The following is a 20,743-nucleotide window of genomic DNA, read 5'->3' on the forward strand; positions in this document are numbered from 1 at the left end:
AGAAATAAACAATGGACAAATAGAGTCTTTAAACGCTTCAGATGTAAAGTTATTCGCTGTCAAAGTGACGTCAAAATGAATGCTAGTCAGTGGAATGCTAACGGGAGGTGATCTCTTTGTAGCATCAAAATGGCGCCATAGGAGGTTTGAGTTCTGAAGCGAAGCTTACCCCCTTGACCTTAACTCGGAAAAAATATGAATGGTAGTGAATGGGGAAAGACAAATTATTTTTTGATCCCGTTTGAATTGAGCCATGAATTACACATATGATGTTCATCAGTTTAATAGATAATTTCGCAAGTCAAGAAAGTCTCAGTTTGTTGTTAAACTGTTGAAGTATATTATAAATTAGTAATTAGAAAGACTACACGCTTCAATGTCTCATGGATGACGTCTTGCTGAAGCTACGATGTGTGTGTGTGTGTGTGTGTGTGTATTGTACTGGGGATGTAATGTTACTCAAATAAGCAGAGGATCTTGCTTGTTCTTTTGTTTATCTGCTGAAAACACTTCACTGGATAAAAAACAGCAGTTAAGATAACGTTACATGTGTTGTGGAACAGAGCTAAGCTAGCTAGCTAGCGAGCAAGTTGAGCATCAAGCTAGGTGACGTTATTTGTGTGAGACGAGACGAGAGATGTAGTTCACTGAGCAGTTTCACACAAAACTAAGTGGTCATACAGTATGACAAACCTACGGCTAACTGAGACTTTCTTAGGTTTAAAAATTATCTTTTAAATTGGCAAACATCATATTTGTAATCCATGGCTCAATTCAAACGAGATCAAAAAATAATTTGCCTCTCCCCGTTCACTACAGTTCATATTTTTTTCGAAAGATAGGTCCCATGGACTGGAAGTAGAAGGGCGTGACTTTTGGCTCTCTATGGCGTTTTTGAGCTTGAAAACAGCTGCCCAAAGATAATGGGCAAAAATAACAATGGGAGGAAAATAAAACTCATGCAAAATTAATATATTCTGTTGACCATATCCTCATCATGGCTTGCAGCTTCAGTCTTAAAATATTAATGGCGACCACAACACAACATTAGCCTCTCATTATCTGACAAAACACGAGTCACATACCATAAGATGTGTTAACAATCCCACACACTACACACAAAATAGAGACTGCCGAGGGAACCACTGAGGACACATTTAGAGCCTGTGGAGGTTTCCACTGACGCGGTTGGTTGTAGTTTAGCGATCAGCTTTGAGGCAGCCGAGGTGGAAGTGGTGAAGAGATGCTAGCTTTGGTGTCAAGTTAATTGAATGGTGGCGAATAAGAAGGTGGGCTCCTAATTAGCTCCTATCAGAGCCCACCGCTTGATTAATCAATGTCTATTTAGTCCGAGCCCTCCGGCCATCGCCATGGTTTCAGGGCAAGAAAGAGGAAAAACCTGGTAACCAGCGAAGAGTGACTCTCCTCGTAAACAAGCTCTCCTCTCTTTTTCTTCTGAGTATCTTCTAATGTCTATGAAATCACCCACCACTGCTTCCTCTTTTTTTTCTTCATCAGTGTCTGTTGCAGTTTTACCCTCATGGTGTTTTTTTTTTTCCCCTCTCTGCTTTCCTCAGTAATTGTCTTTATCCAATTCATCGTGTGATCTGTCCGTCATATATTGTTCTACCAGAGCATAAAAGCCCCCAGGATATGAAGCCAAATTTGACTGATGGTTATGTCACTGGAGCTCTTCCAATCATGAAAACCTGTTGTTTTTCCTTCAATCTGAAATATAGCGTCTCTTGAAATCATTAACTTTGACCCAGTTAGAAAGCATTGTGCTTGGGGACGTTTCCCATGTGGACTGCTGTTTACAGACTCAAACATTAAACTTTCTGTTAATGCTACATCACAAGCAACACTGTTTGGTGCTTAAACAACAGTGTAAATGTAATCATATGAAGAATGGACGCACTGATGAGATACGGAAACATCTTAACTTTGTAAATTGTGTACAAGTCTCTTAATGACAGGATAATTTGTCCCCTAAGTGCTTCATAGGTTAACACAAATCTCCCAGCAGCTCTATCTGGTGCCATAATGGAGGTCCAATTTGAGAGTGGCTGTTTTACCATTCAAATTATATTGGTCTCCCAGAATTCAGCTATTGTCTATGGAGCAGTTCCACAATTTATATTTGATGACATCACATATTTGAGTTGTATCACTCTAGTTTTTGGATTTAGAACATTTGTTAATGTCTACTAATACTTTTGGACCGTCTCAGACCATAGGATTACCATGAATGATTTTTTTTGAAAATGGGCGTAGTTCCCCTTTAAGTGCAGCAGCTTATTCTGTCAAGTGGGAAATATCTATCAAAATGGGCAATGGCATGTAAAAACAATGTAGATGAAACTTGATCAAACGAGTCATCTTTTTTTTAAGCACACTTATACTACTGGTATATGTTGATGGGTATCGCACCTCAGTATTCAGTATCAAACCAAATGTATCCACAGCACTGAAAACTGGCTTTGAATTTCTGGTGACATGAGGGCTTTATGGAAAAACAAGTATATTTCTAAAACTATGGTATCAAAAAGTGGATATTTTGCTATCGCTGCCAAAACCTCAGAATCAGAGCTTACTGGGAATGACTCTATAACCACACTGCTGTGTTGTTCTGCCTTCACAGTCAGGCTGTGATTCTCCTCCTCTCATCATAGCTTAATAGAGCAGTGTTGGAGATGGTAAAGGATGGAGAAGTGTCCTTCGTCTTTAAGCCTGTTTGCTTAGCTCCTCTAGCTGATGGAAATCTCCAAAGCCCAAACAATAAACTATGAAAGCTGGGGTCTGTAGAAGCGGGAGACTCCCTATGGTTGAGTCATAGGGAGATAAACAATGAGCAGCATATGGAATGTGTGCATGGCTGTCTACAGGGATGAGAGCGTATACATTGGTTTCTCCCTTCACTATCTATTCTACTCTCTCTGCATTTCCATGATAAACATGTATTACTCCTTTTACACTCAGATCCTCCCTTTTGTTACAGCTCTACAAATCCTCTAATTCAACTGGTGGCATTTTCATTTTCATGTTCTTGCTTCTCCTTTGTTTCTAACCACAACAGGTTCTTTCAGTCTGCTGCTGGGCTTTACCTTCTCTCTGTAGCAACAGCAGCAGCAGCAGCCAGTCAGCCAGCCAGCCAGTCAGTCAGTCAGCCAGCCAAGTGCTGCAAATGTCTTGAAAGACATAGTGAGGTTATAAATCATAGCAATCTCCACACTGTACCAGTGCAGCAGAGCCCGGCTGAGCACAACAGGTCCAGCCAGCCAGCCAGCCAGCCAGCCAGCCAGGGGGCGCGTGTTCAGTCATACAGGCAGAGAGGCGAACAATTCATCAGCAATGTGCGCAGTCAATCTGAATTAGTTTAGTCAGTGTGTCAACAGTCAGTCTGAGCCTGGCTTTTGTTTCAGCCTCAGTGATGACATCAAACGACATGCTTACACAGAAAGAAATGAATAGAGGCAGGAAAAAGAAAGAAAGCAATCAGGGATGTTGTGGTCTTGAACTAGAAATGTGAACTTGTGACCCCTGAGAGCTTTACTTACTCTTCAACATACAGTCATTTACACACACACACACACACACACACACAAACACACATAGAGCTGCTACCTGTCGGAGTGTCTTGAGCATCTCTGTGGCCTCGTCCTGCTTGCCCTGCTTGGCCATCAGCATCATCTCCTGGATCATGCCAATGCGGCGCTGGTAGGGCGGCGGCGTCCCGCCACGGCTCAGCCGGTCCCCTGACTTCACCATGAGGGAAGCCAAGATGTCGCCCCGCTCCTTGGTGGGCGTTCGTTTCCAGCCGTGCTGAGGGCTGGCTCCTCCAGGCTCATGGCCTTTGGTCTGCTTGGCACCCATGGTGCTGAGACTGAGTTAATGTGAACTGTGATAATTACAAGACTGGTCCCACCAAGCAGTCATGCAGAGGCCGCCCTGATTAATGTTTGAGATGTTTTGCTAATCACAATGTCTGCAGCTGATCACATCTTTCTTAAAGCCTGCAGTTTGATGCTGGTATGTGAAGCACTGTGAGCAATACCATTCCTCATAAAAAATGGTCATTATCACCCAGTTACACAGAGGAGGGAATTGCCCAATAGCCTACAAAATAATACTCCAAAAAAAATTAAGAAGTTGAACCACTAGTTTTTAGCTTCTGAGAACTTGTTAATCCCAGAGAGTGAGGCTCAGCTCGGAGGATGCTGCCTGCGGCATTTGGCCGGAAAACACGGACACAGCAAAGTCAGGATGCTGTAGGCTACAGTGCAGATCGTGGCCCGCGGCAGCCTCCTATCCCAAGCACAACTTCACCACATCTCCAAAATATTTACCTTCGACAACGGCGTCATTTTCTTACTCTCCTCGGCAGTTCTCCTCTAAAACAGAGCCCCCGTAGGAGGAAACGAATCGGAGGAGGAGGTGGTGCATGAAGCAGGGCATGGCAATGTTTACGTCTCCCCACCGACTGTCTGCCCCGTCCTTCCTCCGCCGCTGGAAGTCATGCAGACGCTGAAACTAACCCCCGCATTCGTCCTTCTCCAAGGTTGATTTTCTATCCGCTCCCGGAGCAGGAAGGAGCCGCATCTGCGTCTCGCTCCGCGGGCTGTGTAGAGGCTGCAGCTCCGCGGCTTGACAGGAGAAGAGAGAGAGACTGAGGTGTTCCCTGGCTGGGACTGAATTATGTATTACACCCTGTGTTCAACTGGAAGAGGGCGCGCAGCGAGTGCACGTGAGCACAAGTCCATGAGAGAGAGAGAGAGAGAGAGAGAGAGAGAGAGAGAGAGAGAGAGGGGGGGAGGGCAGTGCGGGAGCAGCACGAGCCCTCAAGTTTGCAGTTTCTTAGACACGACACTTCGTCTTCTCTGGGAAGGCGATGCACCAGTCTCCGTGAAATGGACGGCTCTGTTTAATGTCGCGGTGCTGCTTTTCCTACCTTTAAAAAACCGTTATGGTCTTCAAGTAAAATCGGCATATAGGCTATAGCTAATTGTCAAAGTAGGCTAGCATATTATTTAAAAAAAAATCTTCAATATAAACTAATTGGTTTATGTTGGCTGAAGGTCACATAACCACGAGGCTACAACCCGACCTTCTTATTAACAGTTATTATTCAGGCACAGCACTAGGCTACTGTGAAATGGATTTTACCGCATAGAAAACTAGAATCAATATAATAATTTATAAATGGCCTTGAGTCTTTGTACAAAACATGATTCTTTTAAATAGGCAGATTTTCCTATCGAGTTTGGTTATTTGCATGGAAGAAACAAGGCACACTGTCAGACCCTTCTATTCATTTCCATAACTAACATGAATTAGGATAAAGTAATGGATAGATGTAGTTTTACCTGACCATCAAGTGAAAGTGAACATTTTAGTATCAGTTCCAGTTACATTGAAACATCATATGGACGAGTCCATTTTGATAATATCCGTGATATGAGATAATGAGATAAACTTGAGTTATTTCCATGTAATCAGCATTCAATGGAGTGATCCAGTGATCTATTAGTAGCCAGTGACCAAGAAAAGGATTGCACTGACCTCTGGTGGTGACTGTTTGGAATTCATAAACTCATAATGTGGCACACACACACACACACACACACACACACACACACACACACACACACACACACACACACACACACACAAAGTATATGAAGTAGATATACAGTCCTTTTTTACTTATATTCTATACTTATAAACCTTGCAGGGGCAAGTTTGAGACCAACAGCTAAATTAATTAAATAGAAATCTTACACAAGAAACGTCAAGATGTACTTTTCAAAAGGTATTATGTTTTTGCCTTTAATTACATCTCTATTTACAGTAGTATTTCATTGATTCTTCAAATCACTTATTAAAACAAAGATGTTATTTTCGTTTCCTCACTTTACTAGAGGCTCATAACTTTTCTTTTCACAGAGCTTGCAAAGTCAGCCTTAAACAACATCCAGTATGTGTACAGGATAAAGACTTAATTCTGTTTTTTAACAGAGAGCAGAGAATTACACACACTCCTCTCAGCCACAACAATGGCTGCCAAGGGCTTGGTTTAATTACTTTATTGTGGACTGCATTGGTTATTCAAAGATATTTAAGACCCAACTCTCACATAATTTTTTTGGGCTGTCAACACATACAGTTCACTGCATATGAAAAGTATTCAGGGCCCCTGGACTTCATTTGATCTTTATTAACATTAAATCACAGTGGGTGGAATTACAAGTTAATGAAGCACTGATCAAGAGAATAGGACGTTAATTGTCAAAGGGGAACCAGATCTCTTAAAAAATGCAATTACAAAATGATTTGATGGTGTAAGTATTCACTCCCTTTACAGTGTCACACCTAAATTATAACTGGAGCAGCTAACCCTCACACTATCCTTTGAATGGAGATCAGTATGTAGTCAAGATGTGACTTGTGAAGTGCTTTTAGGGTTAAATACATCTATATATGCAAGGTTTGATGGCTGTTTCTTTTCTCTCTTTCCTGGCAGTAATGGCATCATGAAAACAAAACAACTCTCCACACAAATCTGTAAAAGGTTTATCAAAAATGACCACTCAGAGGAAGGATACAAGAGCATTTCTGAGACACTGAGCTAAGTCAGTCATACAAAAATGTAAAGAATATGGCGCAGCTATAAATCTGCATAGGGTAAGCCATCCTCAAAATCTGCATTTCCCATGTGAGAAGGGAGCTGAGGGAGACCGCCAAGAGACCTGAGACTGTATACTAAGATGTGTAAAGCAAATAGACCTTTCTACAGACTGTAGAAGGCTATAACTGCTGCTAAATGACACAAAGGTGAATATAAAAAAATAATGTTTTATATATTTTTACTGAGAATCATTTGTAGAGATTTGATTTCATTTTGACATTAAAAGAGTCTCTGATCAGTGTCAAACATACCCTAATTCCATCCACTGTACTTCAATGTTGTAAAACACTATAACTGACCAAGATTTCAATCCGATTTCCCTCTCGTAAGTGGCCCACAGAGGTCTGACATAAGTAAACTGTAATAATTATAATTAAAACATGAAAGGAAAATAGGTCCAGGACAAAAGTCATGCGTCACGTTTTCATAAATTCAAAACAAGAATATCAAGAAGGAGTTTCTAACATGTAGTTTAACTGTTGTCTTACATGTTGACTTGAGGTATCCAACTGAGGATGAAGTATGAAGCTCAGCTGGAGTTGTTGCTCTTTTCATGACCGCAGAGCTCAGCAGGAAATTCTTCCACTTTAAAAACAACCTGCCTCAATATTTCAGCTATTGAAAGCACAACATGTCCAGCTCAGCTTGGAAACATTGACTCTCCTCCCTAACTCCCAGTGGTCTTCCACTTGACTGTGCAAGTCTCGTCAAACACAACATGGAGGGCTAGTCCTATGCTCAAGGCTGAGGCAATGTTATAGGGGAAGGGGACTACTCGCATTTAAAACGTGTAGCCAGCGGGGGGCGCTTTGTCATCTTTGTTGCTCTCCAGGGAGAAAGGAGGAATGCGAACATCAAAGTGGGAGCCATCAGTCCTTTCAATACGAAACGTCCCCCTAAACACAAATAATAGAAAGAGTATAATATTGTATATTGTATGTGTAATATGTTGAGCCTTTGGAGGATGTACTAAATAGTAGAATATGTAGCAGTGATGTGATCTGTGGAACAGTAAACTCACCACATATGACCACTGGGGGCTTGTAGAGACACATGGCTGCTGTACTGAAAGGCCGGCTGTTCTTTAGACAACACTGGCTCCTGTGACAGCACACAAAGACGAGTACAATGTGACAAGGTTACACAAAATGTGTGCGTTTCAAGGTGCACTAATACAGTATACTAATACAGTATACTGTATATAGTGTAATTTGTGTATATATGGTGTATATATATACACACACAAATTGTAATGTGTATATACACTTTTTTACACTATAAATTATAGTGTAATTTGTGTATATATGGTAGGCTATATATGTAGAGCTACACAAGTAATGTCTACAACGCAGCTGATTGGAGAAAGATATAAACTACTGCCGTATCCTAAATCCGGACTACATACTGATTCAGCAGTATGTTCACACTGAAAAAGAAATGGCAAAATAAAGTATAATCAAACCAGACAGAATGCATAGTAAATATGGTTGATTGCTTAGTGTGCTGTTGATGCAGGAAGAAGCTGCTGTAAAAAAAAAATAAAAAAAAAATAGGTGAACGGACACCATCTCCAGATGGTCAAGATCTTGGAGACTGCGTGACCGGTGTGTGGTGTACTAACCCTGCCTACGACTCCGCGTCCTCGGACCGTCTCCAGGGTTCCTGACAGGCTGAAGATCCTCCAGTGCCTCTCTCTCAGCTGAACCACCTCGTTGCCCATGTTTTCCAGACGGATACAGTAGCGCCACTGCGGAAAGACAACGCACACAAACATGTTACTACACCGAGTCTGCTGGCACAGGCAAAGGCTAATAGTCACTAGGAAATATACCAGTGCCTGGCTTGTAGCTGCTGTTAATTTCCCACAGTGACTGTTCTTGTGGACCACTCAACGTGATGTTCCCCACAGATAACAAAAATTCTGATACTCACCCAATAAACATGGGAGTTCTGGGCCTCCTGAGAACAAGAGAGAATTCCCATTAGCATTTATAGAACCAACTGAAACAGGAAAAGGCCACGAGAAGCCCGAAGGCCAGGCTCTCGCTTGGCAGACCCAAAATGACATTTAGGCAATGTAGACAAGCTTCAAGTTGGTGTGGCTACAGGCTGTGTTTAAAGAAAGAATTTTAGCAACCGCTCCATATTTCTGAAGTTTTATGCTGTTTTTATGCATGCAAGAGTTGCGCTGGTCATTTACCCTCATGCCCATGTAGAAGGGGATGACAGTGACTCGGATGTTCTCGGTGGTCTCCCTGTGGACGTCGGAGAGCTCCAGCCAGGGGTGGTTCTTCTCCTGCCACGCCTTCAGGGTGTCTCTGGCTGTAAACGGAGGAGCTACAGAGAAGGACAAAGCACACTAATATTTAGTAAATAATTTAAATAATTGTTTTAGTTACTTTGACAATGTCACTGGTTAAATTCAAAAGGTCAAATCTTAACCTAAAGGTGAAATTACATACAACTTGTATATCAGGGAAATACATTCTTTTATGAATCTGGTAACTGCTGGTAACATTGGCTTATAAAAGACAACATCTAAAACATTCAACTACACAACCAACTACCACAGCTATTAATCACTGTGAAAATACAGAAATGAATAACACCTAAACTTACATCAACTGCATGGACAATCTACATGATGTCATCTTTACAGAGATGTATTATTTATGACTTATAAAACCAGGGTTTCTCCTACTGGCACCCCCAAAGAGGTTTTAGCCAGCCCCAAAGGACCACCACTGCTAAAATAATAAGAACTGAGAAAACATAGCAATTCAAATCTTCTAAGTGTGTTTATCACCAGTTTACCCAACAACCGTTGAACATGCAGAACATAAACTTGAATAGGAACACTAATCTCAATTTTACTGCCCAGAGTCAGGCTGTACCAGACTGTCAATGATTTTAACGGTTGTATTTAAATATAAAAAAAAGAAATGTAAGCAGTTTTGTTAATTGGGGCATTTTGTTTATCAAATTGTCAGAAAAAAACAGGCAAATTAATATAGATTTCTGGCACATAAGGTAACACAGAGTCACTGCCTTTACTGTACGCAAAACCAAGCATGCTTGCTGTAAGGCACTGTAAAAGGTTTGTGTGCAGAATGAGGTTGAAAGCTGAAGGACACTGTAGAAGAGGGTTTACATTTGGCAGGGTTGAACGTGAGGAAGCGCTCAAACAGCTCGTGCTGGATGGGGATCTGCTCCGCAGAGTTATAGGGCAGGATGTCTTCGTGGCTCACATAGTCCAGACCTGAAGGAAAGAAACAGACACACGGTCACATGGGGATGAGACAGAACAATTTAGACCACATCAAATGTTTTATACTGTGGGAGTTGAAATGGTGACTAGGATCAAACTCAGCTCTGAACTCCGGTCAAACAATCCTGAAGTGGAATGAGGTGCTAAGCTGGACCATATCCTGAGTAGGGAGGAAGTATCTTCCATCCTGTTAGAAATGGGATATACAGGGTCCACCAATGACATTATGTGGCCAACATGTCAGTAGTTCAAGATGGCGGCACCTCTCTGTCCCGATAGAGCTGCGTTTTCTTTTATTTCTAACTCTTCTTTTGACTTTTCTTTGTGTTTTTCCACGGCCGAACACAAGTACAGCCGTCAATTTATGCTGGCCTACATACGTTACCCAACAGACTGAGACACGAGCTCCAGGACCTTGGACCCCCGGAGAGGAGACACCGAAAGCGGTGCGAGAGGAAGCCAAGAACTCTGGACTCATAACCCCCACCCCCATCAGGATCAGCACCGGCCACTTTATAATAAAGACATTCAGGAACACTTCATTTTATATTGCACATTTCAATATCTTTTTCTTTAGTTTTCTGTACAGTTTGATTTTGCCTTACATTTGCACTATTTAGAATGTATTACTGTATTCTACATATTACTTATCTTTTCAATTGTATAACTTATCTTTCTTTATCTTATTTGTATACATTTATCTTTTTTATTTTTATTATACTTATTGTACATGTCCTTATTGCACCGTGGGTCGGAGAGAAACATATTTTCAATTGCTCTCTACGTCTGACACATATTGTAGAATTGACAATAAAGTTGACTTGACAGTAACGTATCAATGAAGTCTTGCGTCCATACCTGGGATAGCGTACAGGGCTCTGCTGTCATCATGGTTGGCCAGAAACGTCACTGCCTCTGTCTGGGATCTCTGAGACTGTAAAAGGCAACACAAACCAACAGTCACACAACTGCTGCCTCAGACACTAAGTGGTGGCTTTGTCTCCCTAATACCATCTTCACTCATTGCACTGCACGTCCAGACAATCAAAACGTACGTGTACAGGGTGTCTACAAGTGTGCTCAGTGTAAGTAAAGGTACAATACATTACAAGGTATTAACCCAAAGACCACATACTGACGTAACAAATATCTGTCCCACAGGTCTGTTTAAGAGAAAGAGTATAACAACTAGGATACCAGAATTTCATCGATACCAGAATGTTTGTGAACAATGTGCTTATTATTCAGATTTCCTTTTATGGCAACTTGATTATTGCTTACTGTTAATTGTTGTTTATATTACCACGAGGGACAGAGGATAAGCGTGTGAGATCTGGACTGGGGACTTGCTGACCAACTTTCATATAGTTTGTACAAAAAAAAAAAAAAAAAAAAAAAAAGTAGAGCCGAGACTTTAACGCGTTAATTAATTACAGACTTTAACGAGTTAATTAACAAAAAAAATAACACGTTAAACATTTTTTACGCATTTTAATCACACTTATTTTTGCACCGCGGGACGTTTCTCACCGGATGAGTTTTGGCGGACCGATTATACTGGAGCACCAACTAGCGTTCATGACTTCAGACTTTTTATATATGTCAATGCTTCAGACAACAACAAACCACAGTGAACATGAACGAAGAAGCTGACGAGACCGCTTTGGTTGGCTCCGTGGATGGGAAATGTTGTTATAAAAAACGAACGGATGGAAGCGTCGATAAGAGCATGGTTGTGTGCAAGCTATGCAACAAGGAATTCGCATGTCACCGCAGCACATCGAGCCTCAAGTATCACCTCGACGCAAAACATTTAGCAGCTAGCGTGGACGTTAGCCCAACTCCGAGTACAAGGACCCACACCCAACCTACGCTCCACCAGATGACTGGTTTAAGGACCAGGGTAACTATTGGTATTGTGTTTTACTTAAAAAAAAACATAGATTACAGAAGGTCTACCTACCTATAGGATACCTGAATTTCTGAAATGTATGTGTGTGTGTGTATATGTGTATATATATATATATATATATATATATATATATATATTTTCTAAATATGCTATTGCTACACTTAATGGCAAAAATTGCGCTGGTCTGCTGGACTTGGTTGAACAAAAATAAACAATATTTTGTTGCTTAAGCTTATGTATTCAGTCATTATTCAATGGTATACCAAAACTCCATGTGAAAAAAATTACTTCTCACTGTTCTCAGGTCAAATATTTATGGAATTAAAATACGATTAATTAATTACAAAGCCTCTAATTAATTAGATTAATTTTTTTAATCGAGTCCCGGCCCTAAAAGAAAGATATCTGTTATTAAGCTCCAACACAATATTCAACACATCTCAAGTTGCTTGCCTGCCTGCCTGGAATCCAAAGGCTCTCTAGGGGCAATAATGATGTATGTGAAATGTAAGGTAGTATTTGGTGGTCCTAAAGTAAAAACATATAGTGACCAGGGCTGTCAAAATTGCCCAAAAATGACGTTCCAATATTCGTTCTAAAAAGAGGTTCGAATATATTTGAATATCTATTTTTGCGCATTATGTCCATAAAAGGGCAAACCAATACAACGGGCGACAAATACTTGCTTATCATTAGTCCTCTCTCTTTCTCTCCCTCTCTCTGGAGCGTGCAGGAGACAGGACAAGCCGCGCAATATACCGCCGTCACGGAGTCGGTCGTAATTTGGTCAGCAACCAAATCTCTTGCTGTTCCATGAATTTGTCCAACGTTATTTTCTTGTTGTGTCTGCAGTTGAAGATTTACGTTAAGTGTCTTTGTGCCGTCTTCTTCCTTGCCGTGGTTGTTTGTTTACTTCAGGTAACGGCAACCTCGCTCTTCCCGACCGGTTCAATCAGACAGGAAACTGAAAGTTTACAGCAGCCCAGGCTCACAAACGATCGCGAGGCAGATAGCCACGGTAGTGCCCTTTTTTACTCTAATAACATTGGAATATACATTTTCATATTCAAACGCCTGTTTTTGACAGACAGACAGACAGACAGACAGACACCGTCGACAGCCCTAATAGTGACTTACTATGTGAGGACAGTCCCTAGTGTCAATCAGGACTTGGTAGTAGGTGTGAGTCTTCCCCTTCACCTCCTTGGAGCCGTGGGCTCCTGGAGGCTCAGGTTTACTGAAGGAAGGAAATAAGAGACAAAAAGATCCCAGTTATACAAGTCTTACCCACTAAATAAAGCCAACAATGGTCTGTTCAGTGCAGTCTGCAGCCAGAGATGGAGGTTTACCTTTCAGCCATGGGAGGGGTGATGTCTCTGTCATAAAGTCGGGCGTGCCAGGGAAACAAGACAATGCCTCTGTAGCCAAACACACTGTGGAGAAACAGCTGAGGAGAGCAAAACAACAACAAGCAGAAATTGGATGAGTTGCTGTGAGATTATATCTGCAGGTTTAATAAAGCATGAATTAGATTGGATTACAGTCAGTTGACAAGATCCCGCAAATGTGCTATCATAACAATACAAAGTTACTGATTTATCAAAACTTAAAAACAGACCAGATAATGCAGGACAGAACAGTTATATTATAAAATCTTAAGTCTTAATATTGACCTTAAGGATTTTCTAATGAGAGAGAGAAGGCCCCTCGGAGGTAGACCAGCCCGTGTGTGTGTGTGTGTGTGTGTGTGTGGTGACTGAAAGTGACTTACCTGTCCCGTTTCATATTTGCCGTGCTGCTTCACAGCCTCAAACATTCCCACCGTCTCCAAAATCTTCCCTTCAGGCCTGCTCCTGCCAAATACAGGCAACACCATTACACACTACACCCTGTGTGTGCGTGCGCGCGTGTGTGTGTACACACATTTTAGTTTGCAGACTCATAGTGGCTGCAGATATATTGTGTGTGTAAAACCAACATATGACCACAAACTAACAGAGGTCTACAAAACACAGGGATGGAAAAGAAAACAACATACTACCAACAAACCATGCATAAGTCCCTGAGGAGCCTCGACAGGAAATCCCAGTTGTGAAGAGAAGAGGCTTCAGGATTTTTCCTTCTATGGAGACTATATACATTTATCCCTACAGGGAAAGTCCTAATGCCTCCCTTCAGCTTCTCTGATCCCTTTCAATTGTAATCTCAATCACAATGTTGAGAAGATTGAATAAAACACCTCGACTTGTCAGATGTCAACAAGGAATATCATTTGACCTAATCTCCAAGTCCTCGCCTGCAGCCGCGCACACACACACACACACACACACACACACACACACACACACACACACACACACACACACACACACACACACACACACACACACACACACACACACACACACACACACACACACACACACACACACACACACACACACACACACACACACACACACACGCTCCCTGCAAAGCTAAACTCCACAACAGAGATGTAGAGTAGGGATCAATGAGGTGGATATATGGACAGTGGGATTTAATATTATACAGTAGGGTGGTTTCGGGTTATTTTCTAATCCTGGGTGTATTGTGCAAAAATAATCATTGCATGCATCCTGTCTGCTACAGCATACATATCTGCTCTGTGAATCATGTGTCCAGGACAATTAGTAACCAAAAAGGGAGAAATTTATATTCCATAATTTTGGATTTCTTGATTGCACCCCCTTAGTTTTGCATTGATTCGTCAGAATACTGTTAGGTATCCTTCAATTTAGAGGGAGACCATATCTCGATACAGCCAATCATCAGCAATCAAAACATTTGCAAAGCAGATTGAATATTTTCCATTGTACATTTTTCCATTCATCCATGTTTCCTTGATCACAATTGTCATCTTTACCGCCTTTATTGGCTCATTACGTTGTTTGCTGGTGCTGTCAAACAGCTGACTAGCGTAAAACTGACGGAAGGATGAGTATGTGCATGTGCATCCTGATGTGTGCGCACTTCACGATACGAAAAAAAAGGGGACCCACTCACTGAAACATGGCTCCAAAGGGGGGAAAAAACACTCCACAGGTTAAAAGCTTTTGGTCAGACCTTCATCACTGCACGCACTGTATATGTTTAATAATGTCGACAAAGATGCAATACATTTAACATTATAAATTCCTGAACACCAAATTTCCTCTGAGGATTGTAAACATGTTAAAAGGAACATTGTTGGAAAGACTGTCAAAACGTCTTTGGTGTTGAGTGATCATGCCTGTTTCCTTCTTGTATTTCTTCTGAAATGAATCAAGAGCTTCCAATATTTCTTGAAGGCATCATTATATCTACTGTGTGTCTATTCATAGGATGTCAAGTGATGGCGTTTTTCCATTACATGGTACCTGCTCGACTCGCCTCGCCATTTTTGGTTTTCCATTATGAAAAAAGTCCCTGGTTCTTTTTCACCTCTGTCGAGGTTACAAGTAAGCTGAGGCGATACCAAAAGGGGATGTGAAAACCTGCAGACCACTGATTGGTCAGAGAGAATCGTCACTAATCACTGCGTCATCATTGCTAGCGACAGACGGGGGTGTCCTGAACAAACCCGCTGTTGCTTTTGCATGACTCTTTGCAGAGAAACTCAGATTTACAGATCTGTCGAATAAATCAACTAATCGATTAGTCAATACAACTGAATGAGTGTTAGTCGACTAAGAATTTCTTCAATCGAGCACAGCCCTACTGTTTTGAAATACATACCTGCAAACTCAGAAATGCTGAAAAAGGTGACACCTCTTCACCTCTTTTTTTTTTTTTTTTAAAAAAAAAAAAAAAAAGATTGTTTATTTGTAAGGCCACAGGGTCAAAATGAAATAATTTATTAAAAATGTAATAACAATAACTCATAATACCTTATTTCGCCAGTAAATCCCTTTTAAACGACAAAAACAACCATTGGATGGGAAAAGGGTATTTTACAATAACTTTGAATGCCACATGAGGCTGGCGAGATAAGGCTGAGTCTGTGTTGTTTTGTTAGACAACGGCAGCTACAAACTGTTGTTGGAGTCTTCTCCAGTGAAATACAGACACCCTTTACACCGTTTAGCTGTTAGCATTTTAACCGTGTTTACTCCAGCTCCTAGCTAACGGTAGGCTAACGTTAGCTGCTGCCAACTGTAGTGTTAACTAGCGTCACGTGAGGCGATGTTTCAGTTGCCTCTCTCATCAGAGAGAAGTGCAGGCATTTAAGTGGCACCGAAATCCACGTTGCTATTCGGTCCGGTAGGTCGGTCGTTAAGGCACCGGTGCTGTAGCATTCACATTGAACTAACATTGTGTTGTATCACCAAAGATGTTTTATTGTGAAGAAGACCGCAGTAGGTTTTTGAAACTCCCATTTATGAGAAATTGAACACCCCCACACACACCTAAACCCACAAAAACTCTTCGGATCTACACGATTCACGTGGATGACATTTTCCCATTCAAAGCGGTGATTTTCGCCGAAAAGCGACTAGTTTGCAGGTATGTATTACTCATTGCTCTAATAGAAAACACTATATTAGAGAACAATAAATGTTGAAAACTCCCCTGGAGCGTACTGATGTTTTCACTGCACTGTACATAATGTGCACATGGAGGCTCTTCTTTTGTTACTATCTCTGCAACAAGCTGAGACATGTCAATACACTGTGTGGCTGGAGATAATCAGATCTAAATATAGCTAACCCTCCAAACCCTGGAACCAGCCTGAGCCAACAGCTAACCCTGGTCAACAACTTGTCCAGCCAATAAGCACAGGAACATTTCACATCACTCTTTTCTTCCTGTACTGGAGTGAAGCCACTGAGCCGTCACCATGTCGGGGGAGCGATGGCAGTGACAGTAATAAGACAGGAGATATGATTACATAACGCAAAGGTTACATAAACCAAAGTGAGAGATACAAGCTGGTGCTGAATCACTGCTGCGGATCCAATCGCTGAGAGGACACTCACCCACCTTAACTTTCTCTCACAGTGGCTCTATTTTACGAGTACATTCTGCCGCTCCGACCAGTTCCCCATGACAATTAGAGCACAAAGTCTGTAAACTCAATCATATGTCCAGGATTAGGGAAGCAAAAACTGCTTGGTCATGCTGTGTGAGGTAAGTTTCATTCATGTAACACCCGGAGTCAAAATTACATGGGTTAACATTGGGACTTTTAGGCACCGACAGAATTGCCTCCACAGAATCGAGTATCAAAAAATGCCTTGTCAATTAATACCAATTTCAATACCTAAGGTAAGTTAACAACAACAACAGCTGTTATCTCATTGGTTGCACTTTTGAAAGGTCAGCCTATCATGTGTAGGCAGCTTAAAGCCGTCTTTCCAATGGCCGTTCCATGGATTTCCTATGGGCAAAGAGGTGACGCCCAAATATGCGCTGCGCTACCACTGGCGTCCGCACCACTCGGATTTGCCGCTTTACGGTGTGCTCAAAGTTAAAATTAGTTAAACTTTGACCTAGTTGCCGCTGACCTATATCATATCATCGTTACCTAGCAACGGGAAATAGCTTCCTTGCCACCCTTAATGACAAATACCTGCGCTGCGCTTTGCTCTGCGCCCTACCAAAGAATTTCTAATATAGGAAGAAGTTCCACTCCCTCGTTACTTCTGGCTTCTGAACTGGTTGCAGTTCCACCAGAGATCCATATAGGGGGCGCTCACAGGCCAGTGCAGAATGAATGGGACTCTATGGAGTTATACCCCTCAAAATCCACTTTTCTCAGGATATCATTTTTTGTCTTGTAATTTGAATGTTGCATTTGAAAGGGGAGGCAAAGACAATACACACTGCTGGGTGTTAGATTTTTTAAAGTGGCTTTTTTGTTCTAAAAAGCCTTTTAAAATGTCAATGACGTCATACACATATACGGCCAGAGATGCTGCTTTACGCCGAGCTCTGAGTCGCTTCCTTTTTTCTCTCGTGGCATCGACAACACAGCTGAGAGGTTAGACTCTCGCTGTTAATACACATGCTACAAAGAGGTTTGCTGATGTTTTAATGACCACGCCGAAATATTCACTCTGAGATTCAGGCTCTTCTTCGGATGCCGTCAAGCTGGATTTCCGATGGTAATCAGACCTTAACTGACCAATCAGCATTCATTAGCAGAATGCTAGCGTGTTATGGGCAACAACGACTCAACCTGTAAGAAATCAAAAGGACATAAGTACTCGTTCATTCAACTTTCGACTTATAACCCATGTTGAACTTGCAAAAACTAAAATCAAATCTGAGGTTTCTCAACGACAATCGGGCGAAAGAGACACATTTAGCCGTCTAGCTCCATAGAGTCCCATTCATTTTGCACTGGACCGCGATCACCCCCAGTGGAACTCTGGTGGAACTGCAACCAAATTCGGTACAATGGGGCTGGATAGGGAGTGGAACGGCTTTCCGTAGACCGGCTTTGGCCCTACCTAGCGGTGCGCAGAGAGAAAATCGCTTATCATGTGTAGGCGGTTTAAGTCATGCCAGAGCATAGACCAAGAGGCAACCTTTTTATTATGAAGACATTTTAAAATGTTCTTGTTATCAGTGTGTCATTTCAGCATTAAGCATGCCATCATCTACCAAGCAAACATAGGCAGTGTTATTTTTTTTTCCTTTGCGCCACATTCTGTGACGAAGGCAACGAGTACTAGCCAATCAGAGGCAGAGTAGGGCGGGTAACTACCGTAAATAAAAGGCTGTGCTCCTGCCAATGGGTAGAGGTTACTTGGCATGCGGATTGGAGCATTTTCAAAAGAAACTGGCATAGACTGTATCAATGACTGACATTAAACACTGAGTTCAGCATTGACACAAATATGTTATCCATCCATGCTTTGTTATCAAATTAGAACAGTGATTAAATACTACAACATTTATTAGACAAAAGTAAAGTAAGAACATCCGTCCACGTACAGTAAACAGTGTTGGGTAGTAACGGATTGGTAATAGGGATTACGCAATCAGATTACAAAACTTTAGAAACTATAGCCTAATCAACCCAGATTACATTTGGAAACGTGTAATTAGATTATAGTTACAAGGATTACTTGATTACATTTATATTACGTCTTTAAAATATGGACATTTTAAAATCATGAAATTTGGTTTCATGATACCAATTCTGAATATGTTCTACTAATGTATGCTATGAAAAACAGCAGCTACAAAAATTCAGACAAAAGAAACAGCATCCCACATGTTGTAGAACACAGTACACCTGCACTTTGTGTCAGTACTGAAGGATTGATCTGGCAAACTGTAAATGCTGAATATGAAAAATGTATTTTATTTGCATTGAAAATGTAAATAACCATCTATGTCTATGTGTTAGTGTAAAGTGCAATGTTTTCAATGTTTGATTTCGAAGTAATATATAAATCATCCGAACGTATTCAGATTAGATAAACCTACATTCATCTTGAAATATTGCCTTGTAATTTCTATTCAGTAACTGACTAAGGGTATTTTAAAGTAATCTGACCCAACACGTACCGCCAGTAAACAATGAACTCATTTAGACTCTGTTACGGATAACCAGTAACGTTATGTTAAAAATTGTTTCAGTTTGAATACCGTGACATCACTAATGTCAATCTTTCTAAAACATGCCAAATAATTAAAGAATAGATTTCCACTGTGGGTGATAACTTTTAACTGAGTAATTTTAACATGCATTGACTCAGCAGGTTGCAGACAGGCAGTCAAATCAGGGATCTCAATCCATGCTGGCTAGTTATCTGCTAGCTAATGGGCAGCAGAGGACAACCGTACTTTTCTCTTTTTCGGATACTAAATGTCAGCTCATGTTTGCCCACCGCGCTCATAACGCAGAAACAACCTCGAAGCATCTGCTATCTTAACAACAACGTGGCCAGTGTCTTTACGGTGCCATCTTGAAGAGTTTGTAACGTTACTTAGCTAAAGTCTGAGGACACTGGCTGCGTCTCTTACCGTGAGGACATGAACCTCCTCTGCTGAACACCGCCGGGCAGTCCGCAGGCCCGGCATTGTACCCGCGGTCTGAACACCTCAAACCCGCTGCTGCTGTCAGCGACACTCGACAGTATTCTAAGGGTGTGTTTCTTGTTGTATTTACTGACAGTGCTCAGCAAGCCTCGGCGTAACGCACAGGCCGCCATCTTTCCAGCTACGCAACGCTCTGCTCACTTTTAGCTAACACGCAACCCAATATGCACTAGCTAGCAGGGCACTGATGTCGCGTTCAGGGAACAACTGAAGAGTCGTATTTGCGATAACGTTATGCTTAAGATAAACTTGCGAGAAGTAATAGAGGTACATGGGTATATATAGGAAAGACGATGCAGTTTTTTCTAAGACATACATGACTCAATGCTACTTTACCAAACGTATTGAAAATAATTCAACGCTCTGTGCAATATTCATTCTGTGTGCAATAGTCACTGTTTCATAAATAGGCCTTTGTGTATACATTTCTTAATGCTATATTATGTTATTTCATTTTATTCTATTATTATGTATTTTTATATTCACTGTTTTCCTTCATTGCCTCTTATATTTGTTATTTACGTATTTTATTATATTTGAATATGTCCCTTACAATTTCTACTTACTGTTTTTCTTATATGGAGCCGCCCGCATAACCTTTGTTTGTACTTGTATAACCGGTGTGACAATAAACATCTTGAATGAAATAGACAGCGACAGATAAATGTGAGACTTGTGGGGTGGCAGTAGCTCAGTCCGTAGGGAGTTGGGTTGCCAGTTCACCTCCTGGGCACTGCCATGGGGCCCTTGAGCAAGGCACTGAAACCCCTAACTGCTCTGGGACATGGGATGCCCCCTCACGCTG

General features: G+C 41.4%; 2 protein-coding genes across 3 annotated transcripts in view; both read right to left on the reverse strand.

Moving 5' to 3' along the window:
• The window catches only part of lrrc75a (leucine rich repeat containing 75A), a 52,516-nt gene extending 47,824 nt beyond the window's left edge, over positions 1–4,692 (reverse strand). Inside the window, exon 1 of the mRNA XM_028570150.1 lies at positions 3,625–4,692. Within this exon, the coding sequence (XP_028425951.1) occupies positions 3,625–3,873 (249 nt within the window). The 5' untranslated portion in view covers positions 3,874–4,692. The remainder of the gene's footprint in view (positions 1–3,624) is intronic.
• Positions 4,693–6,067: 1,375 nt separating this feature from the next.
• poldip2 (polymerase (DNA-directed), delta interacting protein 2) lies at positions 6,068–20,156 on the reverse strand. Of its 2 annotated transcripts, none has more exons than XM_028574345.1 (11): positions 19,864–20,156; positions 13,637–13,718; positions 13,215–13,312; positions 13,003–13,102; positions 10,812–10,887; positions 9,837–9,944; positions 8,886–9,022; positions 8,618–8,644; positions 8,307–8,432; positions 7,707–7,786; positions 6,068–7,581 (listed from the first exon to the last, which is right to left on the reverse strand). In XM_028574345.1, the coding sequence occupies exons 1-11, from the start codon at positions 20,049–20,051 to the stop codon at positions 7,467–7,469; spliced, it is 1,137 nt and encodes a 378-aa protein (XP_028430146.1). In that variant the 5' UTR covers positions 20,052–20,156; the 3' UTR covers positions 6,068–7,466. The 2 variants fall into 2 exon arrangements, with proteins under 2 accessions (XP_028430146.1, XP_028430147.1); XM_028574346.1 differs by having other exon boundaries at positions 13,637–13,712; positions 19,864–20,155.
• Between the last annotated feature and the right edge of the window lie 587 nt (positions 20,157–20,743).

This window comes from Perca flavescens, chromosome 3, assembly GCF_004354835.1.
Source record: "Perca flavescens isolate YP-PL-M2 chromosome 3, PFLA_1.0, whole genome shotgun sequence".
NCBI lineage: Eukaryota > Metazoa > Chordata > Actinopteri > Perciformes > Percidae > Perca > Perca flavescens.